This window comes from Rhizoctonia solani, chromosome 1 (assembly GCF_016906535.1).
Source record: "Rhizoctonia solani chromosome 1, complete sequence".
Lineage (NCBI taxonomy): Eukaryota > Fungi > Basidiomycota > Agaricomycetes > Cantharellales > Ceratobasidiaceae > Rhizoctonia > Rhizoctonia solani.
The window spans coordinates 2,371,990-2,386,728 of record NC_057370.1 but is presented as its reverse complement, the minus strand read 5'-3'; the positions used below and the strand labels follow the sequence as shown (position 1 = coordinate 2,386,728).

Sequence of the window (14,739 nt, the reverse complement as noted above, 5' to 3'; positions counted from 1 at the left end):
ACCATACCCATCATCCCGTTCGCAGCCTTTTCCTTTCCTTTTCCGCCGCGGCGCTCGCTTCCTCGGGCGTCATCCACAACGGCTTGCGCTTGACGCTCGCGCGGTCCCGGGCTTCGCGGCACGTAGACGAGATCACATCCGAGAGGGCCATAATCACCGGGTCGCGCGTGTTGTTCGACGGGCGACGAACAAACGGTTGGGGTGCGAGTGGTTGTTGTTGAGGTGCGGCAGGCTGAACAGGAGCGGGCTAGAAAAAAAGAAAAAGCCCAAAAAAAAAGGGGGGGGGGCAAAAATCCCGAGGGTTATAAGCACCCGATAAACAGAGAAGAACAAGGGACGGACTGAATAAAGTGTAGAGGGGGAATACAGTGGCGGAAAGGAACTTACCAAAGTGGGCTGGGCAGTGGTAACCGGAGAAGGCGGGAACGACCTCGACCTGTCCGTGCTAGAACTGTTCGTCCGGTGCACGTCTGCGCCGACTCCGTTGGCGGGGGCAACACCAAACGCGCGCTCGACGTTGGCGGCCAAGGTCGATTCGTTGGCGCGCGAACGCGTTTGGAACCGAGGGGCGTACGAGCTGGTGGCAAAGTTGGGGCCGTGTCCTGCGGGAGTGGAGACTTGGGAGCCGTACGGCGTAGACGAGCTCGAGCTCGAGGGTGCGTTGATCGAGGGCGCATAGTCGGATCGCGGGTAATTCGAGGGAGCATAGTTGGACGGCGCTTCAGATCGAGAATAATTGGACGGAGCTTCCGAACGAGCGTATCCCAAAGGCACGGCCGTCGAGGAAGCATCCGATCGCACATAACCGCCGTGTCCTTCAGAACGAGCATAACTCGAGTTGGCCTCGGAGCGGGCATAGTTGGAATGAGCCTCGGAGCGAGCGTACGCAGAAGGAGCCTCTGATCGGGCATACCCCGACGGGGCCTCTGACCTGGGATAACTCGTGGGCGTGACGGTCGAAGGCGTGCTATACGTCGACGAGGACGAAGACTGGCTCGACTCGCGGCTGAGCCCGTACGCAGTGGGACCGACGTACCCGCCACCGCCCGGCCCGACGTATTGTCCGTTGGGTGAAATGTACACCGGCTGTCCGTTGGGTCCCGCATAAGATGCCTGTCCGCCCGGTCCGACGTACCCAGGCTGCGCATACGACCCTTGTGGGTGGGGACTAGGAGCAGCAGCAGCAGCGTATCCATACCCGTACCCATGACTATGACCATGCCCATACCTCGGTCTCAAAAATACATTCTCCAGCCTCTCGCCGATACCCGTTCCCTCTGACGATGTGTGCCAAGTGGACGAGCCGGTGATGTGCGGGAGCAGACGTTCGGCCGGGAACGACGAGGGCGGACTCGAGTGGATCGAGGATGATGATGCCGGGGGGGAGAGCGGGTTCGAGTAGGTGGCGGGTGTGTGCGGGTTCGAGTAGGACGAGGGAACTGTGGGGCTCGGGTGCAGGGGCGTGTGGGGGTTCGAGTACGAGGTGGGCGCGTGGGGGGTCGAATACGAGTGGGGGTTCGAGTACGAGCTCGGTGCGTGGGGGTTTGCGTATATCCCCGAGCCGGTGCCCTCGCTCGCGTTTCGTCCCAGCGACTCGCTCGGACTGCGGGCATGGGAGCTGGGGGCAGCAGTAATGCTCCCGCTGGGCGTGGACACCGTCTCGAGCCGCTGGACGATCCAATTCCCGATCTGCACGGGGCCGTCTTGCGGTACGAGCACCCCGGTCGATTTTTTCCGCTGGGGTGGAGGTTTTTCGGGGGGCGGATGGGGCGGGAGGGGTTTGTCTTCTCGGGTGGTAGTCGTGGACCGGTCGTCTCGTATAGTCGAGCGGTCGTCCGGGTCCCGGCTCTGTTCCCGGCTTCGCTGATCAGAGAATGCACCCCCTCGCTCGCGGCTCTTGTCCCGCGCACTCAAGGCACCCCTCTCCCGGCTCTTGCTCCTTTCGCGAACGGCAAGGGCACCCCTCTCGAGACTTTTTTCCCTCGTCCTGGTACTCGCTCCATCGCTCCATCCCCTGACCAGGGCCTTGCTCGTGTCTTCAGAGGGGGCAACAGCACCTGCGCTCTTGGACCGTGTGACCCCACGACCCCTGTCCTTGTCCTTGTCGGATGCCAAAACGAGCTCGTTGCCGACGCGGGCAGCGACGAGCTCCCGGACCCAAATGTCGCGCTCTTCCTCGCACGAGGCACCGAGCTCAAAGACGTGGCGGGAAAAGTTGATGCGGATGCCATAGGGAAAGACTTGGTCGCTGGGCTGGACTTGGACGTGGCCGAGGCCGAGCGTGGGTGGTTGTTCGTCGAGGGTGGATTGGGTGGAGTTTGGACCTGAGCCTGTGAGTGGGACTTGGTTCGGATGTGGCCGTAGGACTTTTTGTTCTGCAGCTGCTGGATGACAGGCAAGGCGAGCTGCTGCTGTTGCTGGGGCTGTGGCTGTGGCTGTGGCTGCTGGGGGACGGCGGGGAGATTGGCCTCGGGGAACAAGGGGCTGGCATCCGAGCTGGAAGCATCGCAGTCGGAGACACCACTGTCGATGACGCTCGGGTTTGGATGTAAAGTAATGGAATTGGGAGGAACAATTTTGAGGGGGAACCAGCGCTTGGGCTCATACCTGACTCGTTTGGTGTGTACTTTGCACAGGACCAGATAGCCGGTCCAGAGGAATGCGGCGAGGTGTTTGGCCTTTTGGGGTTTGCCAGATACGAGGGCAGATGGAGGGGACGAGAGGTGGATGCGGCAGACGAGGTGACGGTGAGCTGGGAGGAATGGGAGTTGGCAGTGACGAGCGGGGGCTTGGTGGGAGCCTCGTAGTAGATGACGTCGAGTGTGCCAATAAGCAGACAGGGACCGAGCGAGGCAAGATAGCCAGCAGGCAGATTCTACCACAGATATTAGCCAAGTAAAAGACCATTAAAAGACCACTCACCGGAATGGGATCCATGCGGTCGAGAACGACCTTTGTGCGGTCCTCGTCGGCACGGACACGGACAATCTCATCGACCGAGGCAGCGACGGCCTGCATGGCAAGGACAGCGTCTGTGACATGTGGCTCCTCTGTGCCATCGCGTAAGCCAGCGACAAGGAGATGGTATCTGCACACGCGCTGGATGGGGGCAATGAGCAGATCCTCGAGCGAGCGTGGACGGCTTCCGTCTGGCTCGGGACCCGACTCGTCCGCACGCTCCCGTTCCCACTGGGACCAGAGCACCGGATCCTTGGCCTGTGCGCGGTTGAGCAAGGCCTTGGCCGCCGAGTGTCCAGCGCTAAACTCTTGGTGCAGCGACGTGAGCTCGGGAGCATAGGACGAGAGGACGTGGCACAGCCCCACCCGACTCGCCTGGTTCGCCTTGAGTTCGGTCGCAATCCGTCGGTGGAGGTCGAGGACCATGGCTGCATTCCGCCCCAGAAGTGCGGTAGCCGAGGCAGTGAGGACCGGGGGCAGCTTGGGCAAGTAGACCTGAACGAGTCGCTCCACGAGTCCAACAAACTTCTCCTCCGAATCCCGCATCTCCACCATCGCACACAGCGTCTTTTCGTTGGGCGGCGAGGGCCATGCGATTCCCTCTTCCTCCCACTCGCTCTCCGACCCGCTCTCCTCGCTCCCCGCCGACTCCCGCAACGACCCCGACGCAACATCCAGCCCGAGCGCTCCAGGCCCGGGCCCTACATACACTTGCACGTCGCTGCCCATCATCGCGCACCCCAACCCACTCTCCAATCCATACCAATATAAGCGCCCCCCCGGACTCCTGACACCCCCCTCCTTATTCGGCCAATTCTCCCATTTCTTTTGTTGCCTCTTATACTCTGCACGTCCGATCCCAACGTCATTCCTCGTAACCACCTCGTGTCCGTCCTCTGTCCCCCGGCCGAGTCTCGGCAGTCTCATGCGCACGCTCTTTTACGTTTCTGCCGTCGGTTCCATAGCTACATCGGGTTCCCACAGCCCCCCAAAGATAAAGAACTCAAATACCCCCAAAAGGCATTTATAATTCCTACCCACGTGACCCCCACACCCACCGTGTCCATCGAGGTGTATGGTACGACCGCGGTTCGAACGGGAACACCAGCTCTCCAGCTGTTTCACCAGTCCCGGATTAGGTCGAATCGTCCTGCCCCAAAGTAACAGTCAACACTCGGTCTTTGAGAGGCAACAAATGATTATTCCCACCCTCGCTTCTTCTTGACCACTCCCAACGCCTTTCCCACCCGCACACCCGAATCAGCCACCACGCACGCTGCGACGACACACACACTCCTGATAGACCCATCAGACAGTGCACAACCACCGTTCCGCCCCCGAGTCTCGCGCTCTGCACGTACTCGACGCACTCGTCCAGTCGGGACAGCAGATCCGACTCGGCGCTGTCCGAGAGTACAATGACGAGTCGCGAGCCTGTGAATCCCGGCAGATCGACCGGTGCATCCAGGATGCTTAGGATGTGCGTGATGGGTAACGACGATTGGGCCAGGCACGTTTGAGTGCGGAGAGAGACGAGAGGTAGAGGTTGGGTAGGATCGGTGTCACTTCGCCGAATGTGGGGTAGTTGTTCGTCTGCGGTGTGATCCGTCGGGGTGGGAGCATGTCGTCGACGAGTTTAAGCGCGTGGATGTATGCATGAATGCAAGTTGGAATCAATTAATGCGCGCCATCCAGGGCTAATTAGATTAGACCAAAAAAGACTAGTCTGAACCGGCTTAAAGGACAATAAACATATGGCACGGTTCCTTGACACTTTCGTACCTTGGCTCCGACATGGTACACAGTCAATTGCAATTACAGACACATCTAGTTTGCATACAATGTCAACCCTAAAACTGACCCACCAGCCCTTTCAACTATCCATGTGATAAGTATTGCCATTCCCAATCATTCGACAAACACCTTACCATGATCAACACATAGTCCACTGCGGGCCGTGCACTAGGCTCGAAATCCCAACACCACAGCATCAACTTCCACATTGTGCCTTGCTTTACATCATCCCCCAACAACTCTTTCGGTCGCACAGGTCGTTCCCGCTTCTCAAGTGCGACAAAAACGCATGATCGGTTTCGCACTCCGAGTAAGGAACTCGATCGGTGATGATTTCCTAAAGTCATGTCCAGAGATCGGGCCTAGCTTTGAAAACAGACTCTTACCAAAAGCGTCTACCGGGAGTCAGTTAGCAAAGGTTCTAGCCCGAGCGATTCAAACGCACCATTCCAAGCGCATACACATCACTCTGCTTTGTCCGTTTCACGGCTCGCTCCAAATCGTCGTCTGCACTGGGCAGTAGTTCGGGAGCCTAAACAAAAAATAGCATTAGGTACCCGTTCTCCTTGAGTTTGTCGGCAGTACCATCCACCGAAGCGATCCTCCACCAAGGTTCGCCGTATGAGAAATCACCGTTGCAGACTCGGCCAGGATTGAATAGTTAAAGTTGCTTATTTTCAGCGTTCCGTCGGTCGAGACGAGAATATTGGCCTATACAGGATTAGATCAGAATACATTAGGAGTAAATGTACCCACCGCTTTCAGGCCACCGTGTACCTATCCGAGTGTCAATTACAACAGTGATCAAGCTTGATGTACGACCTTACCATGCCCTTGCTATGCAGGTACGACAGCCCTGTCGCAACTTGAATGCACTATGCACCTATTCAACATCCACCTTGTCCAACCAACAAGAAATCTCACCAAACCGTACCGATCAACGTCCGGGCTCTTTTGAATATACTCCTGCAAACCACTGTATGGCATCCAAGGAGATACCACGCCCAACCTCCCTTGAAACATCGTCACGCCCAGCAATTCTTGGATGTTCTCGTGTTTGACTCGGAACCGACTGCAAACCTCTTGCATTACATGCTATCCCAATTCAAGGTCAAGACTTTACTCCAACAGAGAACCTTGCTCACTTTTAACTGTTTTGGATCTTCTCGGGCCATAAAGCTAAATTGCCACGTCTTGACTGCAACTTCAACCCCGCCGATCAAACGTCCTTTCCAAACGTCGCCGAATCCGCCTGCACAAGCGGGTCCATCCGAGTATCCTTCTGGATCGATCGTGGGTCTCATATCAGTGCACCCATGCAGCATCATTTGGTCAAACGCCTCGTTGTTGGACTAGAACAGCTAATTGGACGTACGGAATATCCAAGTGAGGATAGATGCTCACCATGTGGCCAGCCGCCAAGATTTCCAACGTTCCTTCTGGTACCTCTTCACCCTTGAGAGGCGACTCGATCAAACTATGCACTACAACCGTCCCATTCCCACACCCATACACAATCCTCTTGCCCTCGGGCGAAAAAGCAACAAAAGTCACAGCACTATTCGCCCCCGCCAAATTCAAAATCATCACCCCAGTATGCGCTTCCCACATATAAACAACCCCATTCTGGGCACCAGACATGATTCGATTCCCATCCGGCGAAAACGAGACTGAAAACACGGGCGAAAAATGGCCTTGGAATGGCCCGGCAATCATTGCGCCTGTTTGGGAATCCCATACACGGACGGTAAAATCGCGAGAGCCAGAGGCGATGCGACTTCCGTCGGGAGATATCGAGATGGACCACACCGAATCTGAATGTCCCTCCAAAGGTCCGACGACCGTTTCCCCGGATTGGACGTCCCAAATGCGAATTGTTTTGTCGCCAGAGCCAGAAACTATGCGGTTCCCATCGGGCGAGAACACGACCGAGTAAACCGCATCTGTGTGTCCGGTAAGTGAACCCTTTATCAAAGTCCCAGTGTGAACATCCCAGATACGAATGGTACAGTCCTTGGAACCAGAGACGAGCAGGGCACCATCAGGCGAGAACCCGACGGACCATACCCAGTCCGTATGTACATCGAGTGGAGCTGCTATAACCTTTTGTTGTCGTACATCCCATATTAAGATGCTGTGATCGCGAGAACAAGAAGCGATGCGAGTCCCGTCTGGTGAAAACATCGCGGCGTTGACATGTCCAGTATGTTCTTTGAAAGGGCCTGTAGCCTCAGAGCCGCTTTGTACGTCCCAAATGCGGACAGTATTATCATCTGATGCCGAGGCAACAAGCTTCCCATCGGGTGAAAAGACTGTTGATCTTATACGGCTTTTGTGCCCTTGATCATGAAACTAATCGTTAATCATAGACCGAAGCTACTGAGGGTATAGGATTTCTACCTGAAAGTGTAAGCACTGGTTTGGTGGAGTTCTGACCCATCAGAAGTAATCAGATGTCGTCGTTGGCATTGAATGTCCCAAGAGATAACATTGCCACATTTAGATGTAGAAATTGATGAGGTGCCAATCGAGCTCCACGTGATTGTATTTCAAGCAAAATGGATGTATTGAAAGGAGAACAGTTTAAAATGTTAAGCTAGTACGAACGAAAATGCAAAAAAACCCTAAGACCCAAGAGAGAAGACACTGGTGTGAGCGACTTTCGGACCGCGGTAAAATGTATGCGCATTCCGTCAGTCGAATTTCCACGCGATCCCATCCAGTTTGCCAACATCTGGTGTTATTGTGTCAACTGCCTCTTGGTCTTAAAACCCGCGAAAACTCACCTTTATTGGCAAGTTGCTGAAACGCTGCTGGTGACAAATCAATGTCATTATATCCGCATACGGGGCATTCGTCTACGACCCGGACTCGGACACTCTTTCCTCGCCATCTGACCGTCGCGGTTTTGCCGCAGAGTGTACTAGCCCCGCTTTGGCCTGTCCCAAAATACGGCTCAGCCCATGTATATGTAGGCCAACAAGGCACTTGCCTTGAGTAGATTCCCAGAGAGGCTTGCCGATGGCAACAACATGCTCTTTGTTACGGTTATACTTCCCACAAGCCCCCTTTCCTTCCTCGGTGTCGTCTAAAAAGGCACTCTGATTAGCCAGGAGTCTTATATTTATAGAAAAGAATTTACAGTAGGTGGCCCAGCCACCTTTATGACCAGGTTTGCGGCTGGATAGATGGTCCACTTGGGATGATTTGACAGGCTCAGGTAGATCGATAGCGTCCGGAGCTCTAACAGGAATTGCATGGGCTGATACCAAGAAACATAATCCGAGGACGAAGACAGCAGTGAGAAATGTTCTTCTGCAGAAATCTAGAAAATGCATGCTCATGATGAGAGTGGGGAGCGAATGGGCAACTCAAGCGGAATGGAACATAGGGGCCAATCAGGGGAGGGGCCTTCTCCCGAGTCGGGTTTGCCGATCACATTATATGCGTTGCGATTGAACAGGCAGGCGTATTCCGACACAATAAGCATCGAATGTGAACAAAATGCTGATCGACAACTTGTCACTCATTTCGGCCAGAAACAAGTATGTAGGTTGTGGGCCACTTCTCATGAGGGCCAGATCTATCCGTAAATTAAGGTGTCTTGTTGTCAAGACAAACTTGTCTTTATAGGTTATTGCGATATGTACACCGTACAAGCGGTACGAAACTTATTGTCTTTATGTTCCATGAATCACGTCATCTCAAAGTACCCACCCGAAACATCTTCCCCGTGTGAACCATCACCAAAGTATCTCCGAGTAACTTTGATCGAGTGCAAAGATAACCATGTGTACGATTCCCAAAAAACGCTGCACAGAGAAGCCCTACCAAGATAATCCGGTCTCTCTTCCCATTGTGGGGTATCAAACACAAAATAATGGTAATGATTTGAACTGATTTCATTGAAGTTGTTTTACTATAATTTGTGTAATCTCACGGGGACCGAAAACAGGATGAGGATAAAAGGCAAGTCGCAAAGCAAAATCTAGGAATCCGTCTAGAACGCCCTGAGCAGAGGAGAGACGACCTCGCCGCCCTTCTTCTTGTAAAACTCGACGGTCTTCTTGCCAAGGTTGGCAATGTCTGCATATATTTCGTTAATGCGCGTGGTCAACACAATATAGGCTTGTACGTACTGGCACCGGTGAGGCCGAATGACTCGTATACCTTCTGGTAAGGACCAGAAGCACCCCATCCAGGGAGACCGAATTGTTCGTGGCTGTACTTTTGCCATCCAAGGGTCTGTAATACAAGATGAACATCGAAACATTTCTTCAAAAAAGTTGACGTACCGCGTAGGCCTCAACGGACAAAATCGGAGCACCACTGCGCAAAACGCTGAGCTTGTACTCTTGAGGCTGAGCGTCAAAGACCTCCCAGCATGGCAGAGAAACCACACGGGTCTTGATGCCCTCCTTCTCGAGGAGGCCAGCGGCCTCAACAGCGATGGGGACTTCAGAACCGGTCGAGACAATAGTCAAATCCTCATTCTGAACTTCATGCAAAACGTAGCCTCCCTTGACGGCGTGCTCAATGGTAGAGTTCTCGAGTTGAGGCAGGTTTTGGCGAGAGAGGGAGAGAATTGATGGGGTCTTCTTGGACTTGAGGGCTACGAGGTAGGCAGCGCTGGTCTCGTTACCGTCGGCCGGGCGCCAGAAAGCAAGGTTGGGGATAGCACGGAAGTGGGCAGCGGTTTCGACAGGCTGATGGGTGGGACCGTCCTCACCGAGACCGATCGAGTCGTGGGTGGCGACCCAGATGACTTGGTGGTGGCTGAGGGCAGAGAGACGAACGGCACCAGCAGCATAGCTGACGAAGTTCTAGGGGAAGATAAATATAGATTCATACACTTTTATACAACAAACTTACCAAGAAGGTACCACCGAAGGGAATGATACCACCATACGCTGCGAGACCGTTCATGATCGCACCCATGGCGTGCTCACGGACACCGTAGCGGATGTAACGACCAGAGTAGTCGCCAAGACCAGTGCTGCGGGGCTGGAAGTCGACAGCTTCCTTGACACGAGTCAAGTTGGAACCGGTCAAATCGGCGGATCCACCAACGAGCTCGACAACAGTGCCGGAGATCGCCTGGAGGACCTTTTCGGAAAGCGAACGCGAGGCGATCGCTGGGTCGCCAACCTTGTAGACGGGGAGCTTCTGTTCCCAACCCTGAGGAAGTTCGCCGGCAATGCGGCGGCAGAGCTCAGCATGTTCTTCGGGATACTTGCTCTTGTAGGCACCGAAGAGTTTCTCCCATTCGGCCTCAAGGGCAGCGCCACGTTCGACGATCTTGGCATAAGCAGCCTTGGTCTCATCGGGGACAACAAAGTGACCCTGGGGGTCGAAGCCGAACTTGGTCTTGACGTTGGCAGCGTCATCGGCCTTGAGAGGAGCACCATGGACGCCATGGGTGCCCTGGAGCTTGGATCCATAGCCGATGGTGGTGCGGAGCTTGATGAGAGTAGGCTTGTCCTTGGACTGCTGTGCCTTTGCGATCGCATCGTGGATGGCGGCAAGATCACTGGAACGGAAAAGTAATTAGACTCTGTGGCAACGAATATCCCGATTTGGGTCCAGGGTTGCACGCGTCTCGGATGTAAAATGATCGACGCGGATCCGTGGGAAAGTTGGTGCTAGAATGTAGGGACTCACTCATCACCGTTGTCAACAACGAGGACTTCCCAGCCGTAAGCCTCATAGCGCTTGACGACGTCCTCGGTAAATGCTACGTTGGTGTCGCCATCGATGGAGATGTGGTTATCGTCATAGATCGCAATGAGGTTGCCGAGTTGGAGGTGTCCAGCGAGCGAAGAAGCTTCTCCAGAGACACCCTCCATCAAGCAGCCGTCACCAAGGAATACTACCAAAATTATTAGATAAAGCCCTTGATTAATTCGATGCACTCACCATAGGTGTGATTGTTGATAAGCTCAAAGCCCTCTTTGTTGTAAGAACCAGCAAAGTGGCGCTCAGCAATGGCAAGACCGACAGCATTGGCGATACCCTGGCCGAGAGGACCAGTGGTAACCTCAATACCATCAGTAACGCCGGCCTCGGGGTGTCCAGGGGTGATGCTACCCAATTGACGGAAGTTCTTCAAGTCATCGATGGTAACATTGTATCCCAAGAGATGCAAGAGAGTGTACTGGAGAGCACAGCTGTAGGCCTAAAGTCAGGATACTGTATAGTGGCTAGATAATTGCACATACGCGTGGCCGTTAGAGAGTACGAAACGATCGCGGTTGAACCACTTGGGGTTCTTTGGGTTCGCCTTGAAGAAACGGCTGAACAAGACGTGAGAGACTGGTGCCATACCCATGGGCGCGCCAGGGTGACCCGAGTTAGACTTGGAGACAATGTCGACCGCGAGAGTGCGGATCGTGTTGATGGCAATAGCATCAGAGGATTCGGGCTGGAAGGAAGACATCTACGCAACGTCAAGAAAGGGTTTGAGCAAATACAAAAGGTGTTCTCTGTCAACGCTCTACTCACGGTGAGCAGACGGGGGATGTGAGAGAGCTAGGCCTCTGTCTCAGAGGTTTTAATGGGAAGTTTGTCGGGAATGGGGTGCGTTCCAAGATGGGGCGGGGCCGTGGGAATTTTGCCGGTTGGAATCGATCGTCCGGAAAGAAGCCGAAAACTGTGCAAAATCATCCATGCCACACCTCGATTCCATCTCAGTCGCGGCCAGAACCTCCAGGTTGTACACGCTCTTTGTTCGCTTGTACATCATTCAACATTGAACAAAGCAACCGTGAGAGCACTAGACAAAAGACGGGTCGGACCTCGATTCGCGCCTTTTGTCCAAAAAGTATCATGTAAGCTCCGAGCTCGATGTTATTTCTTCAGCGATGGTGTCCTTGTCAGTACCGGGGTATCGGTCCGGACGGTCCGTCATCTATGTTGCATTTTACCGGCGCATATAACAACCTCCACCAGGTCACAACCTTTTGAAGAAAGCATATCCCTAAATCTAAGATCGTACCTGGCGTTGCCACTCCCACGATAGTAACCCCCTGTGTTGTCTTCTTATTGCACCACCTTGAGTCGTATTGACTGGAAATGAGCTCTCAACTCGTCCCGAAGATTAGCTCGGACAGCCTCGACGTCAACCCTACCGTACTGTAAGACAGCTTCCAGGCGATCAGTTGTTGATCATGATATCTGATGCTTTGGTTTGATGTCTATTCCACACATAATTGCTCGTTTAACGGCGCTTAACAGTGCACGATCTGGGTTACATTCCTCGTGACGTCATCCCGATCGACGTGCTGCAAAACAGGAGCGCCAAAGGAAAGGTTGTGCCTGTTGAATGTTTTACTCTACTTTCACCCTCTTGCGCCCATCTTACGTTCGTAGCTTCGCGATTATGGCTTCAAAACGCAGCCGTGCGGCTTCAGCTGCCAACAAGTCTTCCAAAAAGCAAAAAGTAATGAACGATTATATCAAGAAAGAGACCAGTCCACAAAGCGAGAGAGTAGCGAAACGAAAGATGAACTCTCTTCCGAAGTTGCCTATGTTCAAGAAGTACACGGGAAAATAGCTACCGCAGAGAATGCGGCCCGAGTTGACGACGACCCGCCTCTGGCCAAACTCCAGAATGCGATTTCAGAGCACAAGGACGAACTTAAGACAGTTTCCAAAGGGGACTCGGTAATATACTGGATGCGTATGGAGGATATGAGGAGTCAGTGTTTACGAACCATCCACATTGCATGGTACTGGTTCTGATTTCGTTTCAGTCCGCGACAACCGAGCATTCTCGGCGGCCTCAAACGTGGCGCAGGAGTTGGGTGTTCCCTTGGTTGTTTTGTTCATCTTAAGTCCCGGAGACTATACCTCGCATGATCGCAGCCCCCGTAGGATCGACTTCTGTCTTCGCAATCTGGCGGCACTTAAAGTACTATCTCTTTCTTATATTTTTCAGGTCGGATAATAACTTACACACTTTCTAGGAAACTCTTGGTGGTATGGACATCCCGCTCTATGTAACCTCTCACACACCCAGGAAGACCCTTCCCGACGAGGTTATCAAATTGGCCCGCAAATGGAATGCTCGTCGAATTTATGCAAATATCGAGTATCAAGTGGATGAGCTTCGTCGTGATATCCGTCTGATCCATCTTGCTACCATGGCCAGTGTCCGTGCCGAATACTTTTCGGACAGGTGCGTGGTGGAACCCGGGGCACTGGCCACGAAAGAAGGAAGGCAGTATGCGGTACGGTTGTGATTTTAAACCGTGTCCAGCTCGCTAACTAGGCTTTAGGTGTACTCCCCCTGGCTGAAAAGTGGCTCAGTTCATTTAACAAGTACCGATATAATACTAATAAAAATTGCCAGACTGGGTTGCTACTTTGGACAGAGATCCATCGCGGCTCGAGGAATCTCCTACACCAAAGCCAAACGACAACAAGACTCGCAATCACCCTAAGGTTGGAGATTTATTTAAATGCGAGATTCCAGAATCGGTTGAAGGTAAGTATTGGAATCAGTGCCTGTTGTCTCCCTAATAGCTATTTATAGGTTTTGAATGTCATGACCGTGAAAATATGACCCTGCTTTACCCAGCGGGTGAAGAGGCAGCACATGAAGTCCTACGGCGTTTTCTTTACACTAAATCTCGCGACTCTCAACTCGCAGACGCATCGCCTCTGGCATCAGGTGCTGAAGAGTCATCCAATCACAGCCGGATCAAGGATTACATGAATAGTCGGGATCATGCAGATGCTGACACGACAAGTCGGATCAGCCCATATCTTGCTAGTGGAGTGATTTCTGCGCGCGAATGCGTGCGTGGCGCGATGAAAATCCTCGGCGTCAAGCGGGTTGACGCTGGAAAGACCAGCGGTCCGGGAGTTTGGGTCTCAGAAATTGGTGAGTTGCGAACTAAATGGCATGAAAACAGGACCTTGTTGACCGAGTTTTCAGCTTGGAGAGACTTTTACACCCATGTAATGGCTGCATTCCCACGTGTTTCGATGGTATGTCTGATATGAGCCGCCGGAACATCTTACTGAACCTCGATTTTTTTAGGGACGCCCCTTTCAAGAGAAGTTTGCGGACGTGAAATGGGAAACTAACGCAGCACACTTGAAAGCTTGGAAGGAAGGCAAGACGGGTGTTCCTATTGTCGACGCAGTAAGCCAAAAAAGTTTGAGTCGTACGTGGATACTCAATTGGATCCATGTAGGCTATACGCCAAGCGAATACTCAGGGCTGGATGCATAATCGCGCACGCATGATTACCGCTATGTACTTGACCAAAGATCTTATGCTTGATTGGCGGCTGGGTGAAAAGGTAGTTTTATGATATCGTACATGCGGCCACTTTTTAATGGATCTTTCTAGCATTTCATGGAGCAGTTTATTGATGGAGACCTTGCTTCCAACAATGGTGGATGGCAATGGAGCGCATCGACTGGGACAGACCCACAGCCATATTTCCGGATCTTCAACCCATATTCCCAAAGCGAGAAAGCAGATCCAAAGGGTGAGCAGCCTGGACGCGGATTATCAAGGATGCTGAAATATATTAGTAAATCCAGGTGATTACATCAAGTACTTTGTCCCAGAACTCAAGGACTTGTCCGGGAAGGCGCTCCATGACCCATACGGACACTTGAGTCCATCCGAATTCAAGAAACTCGGCTATCCAAAACCGTTGGTCGACCACAAAGAAGCAAGAGAAAGAGCGTTGAGGCGATACAAAAACCCGGGAGAAAAGTAAGCACATGGATATCATATAAGTATGTCTCGGATCGATTGGGATTTGGCCGGATTTCTTGTGTGATACTGTACAGCGCTAAATTCATTTAATGCTGCTTAGTGCAAGCTTAATATGTTAACATCCGGACATTGCCTTCCCTTCCTATACTGGGCCTTGGGCTGGCGCGCGAAAGAGAGATGAGGAGAGTACGAGTGTGTACGAGGGGGGAGAATACGCATACGACTCGGACCGGCAGACGGATGGAGAGTGG

General features: G+C 53.0%; 3 protein-coding genes across 3 annotated transcripts; 1 reads left to right on the top strand and 2 right to left on the bottom strand.

Annotated features, from left to right (window-relative positions):
- Positions 1–10: 10 nt before the first annotated feature.
- RhiXN_04285 (Tyrosine kinase family catalytic domain protein) lies at positions 11–6,936 on the bottom strand (the record flags this gene model as incomplete). Its single annotated transcript, XM_043324102.1, has 16 exons — positions 11–247; positions 388–2,444; positions 2,608–2,875; positions 2,923–3,659; positions 4,017–4,108; positions 4,168–4,254; positions 4,320–4,523; positions 5,007–5,089; positions 5,139–5,147; positions 5,198–5,284; positions 5,338–5,463; positions 5,509–5,529; positions 5,580–5,627; positions 5,677–5,847; positions 5,898–6,104; positions 6,157–6,936. The coding sequence occupies 16 exons, from the start codon at positions 6,934–6,936 to the stop codon at positions 11–13; spliced, it is 5,214 nt and encodes a 1,737-aa protein (XP_043176521.1).
- Positions 6,937–8,752: 1,816 nt separating this feature from the next.
- Positions 8,753–11,188, bottom strand: RhiXN_04284 (transketolase; the record flags this gene model as incomplete). Its single annotated transcript, XM_043324101.1, has 7 exons — positions 8,753–8,838; positions 8,892–8,997; positions 9,048–9,575; positions 9,625–10,282; positions 10,414–10,621; positions 10,669–10,919; positions 10,971–11,188. 7 exons carry the CDS (start codon positions 11,186–11,188, stop codon positions 8,753–8,755), a joined length of 2,055 nt encoding a protein of 684 aa, XP_043176520.1.
- Positions 11,189–11,595: 407 nt separating this feature from the next.
- RhiXN_04283 (deoxyribodipyrimidine photo-lyase) lies at positions 11,596–14,489 on the top strand (the record flags this gene model as incomplete). Its single annotated transcript, XM_043324100.1, has 13 exons — positions 11,596–11,650; positions 11,986–12,062; positions 12,121–12,448; positions 12,504–12,661; positions 12,717–12,980; positions 13,029–13,050; positions 13,103–13,237; positions 13,286–13,636; positions 13,691–13,743; positions 13,796–13,900; positions 13,953–14,060; positions 14,111–14,252; positions 14,308–14,489. The coding sequence occupies 13 exons, from the start codon at positions 11,596–11,598 to the stop codon at positions 14,487–14,489; spliced, it is 1,980 nt and encodes a 659-aa protein (XP_043176519.1).
- Between the last annotated feature and the right edge of the window lie 250 nt (positions 14,490–14,739).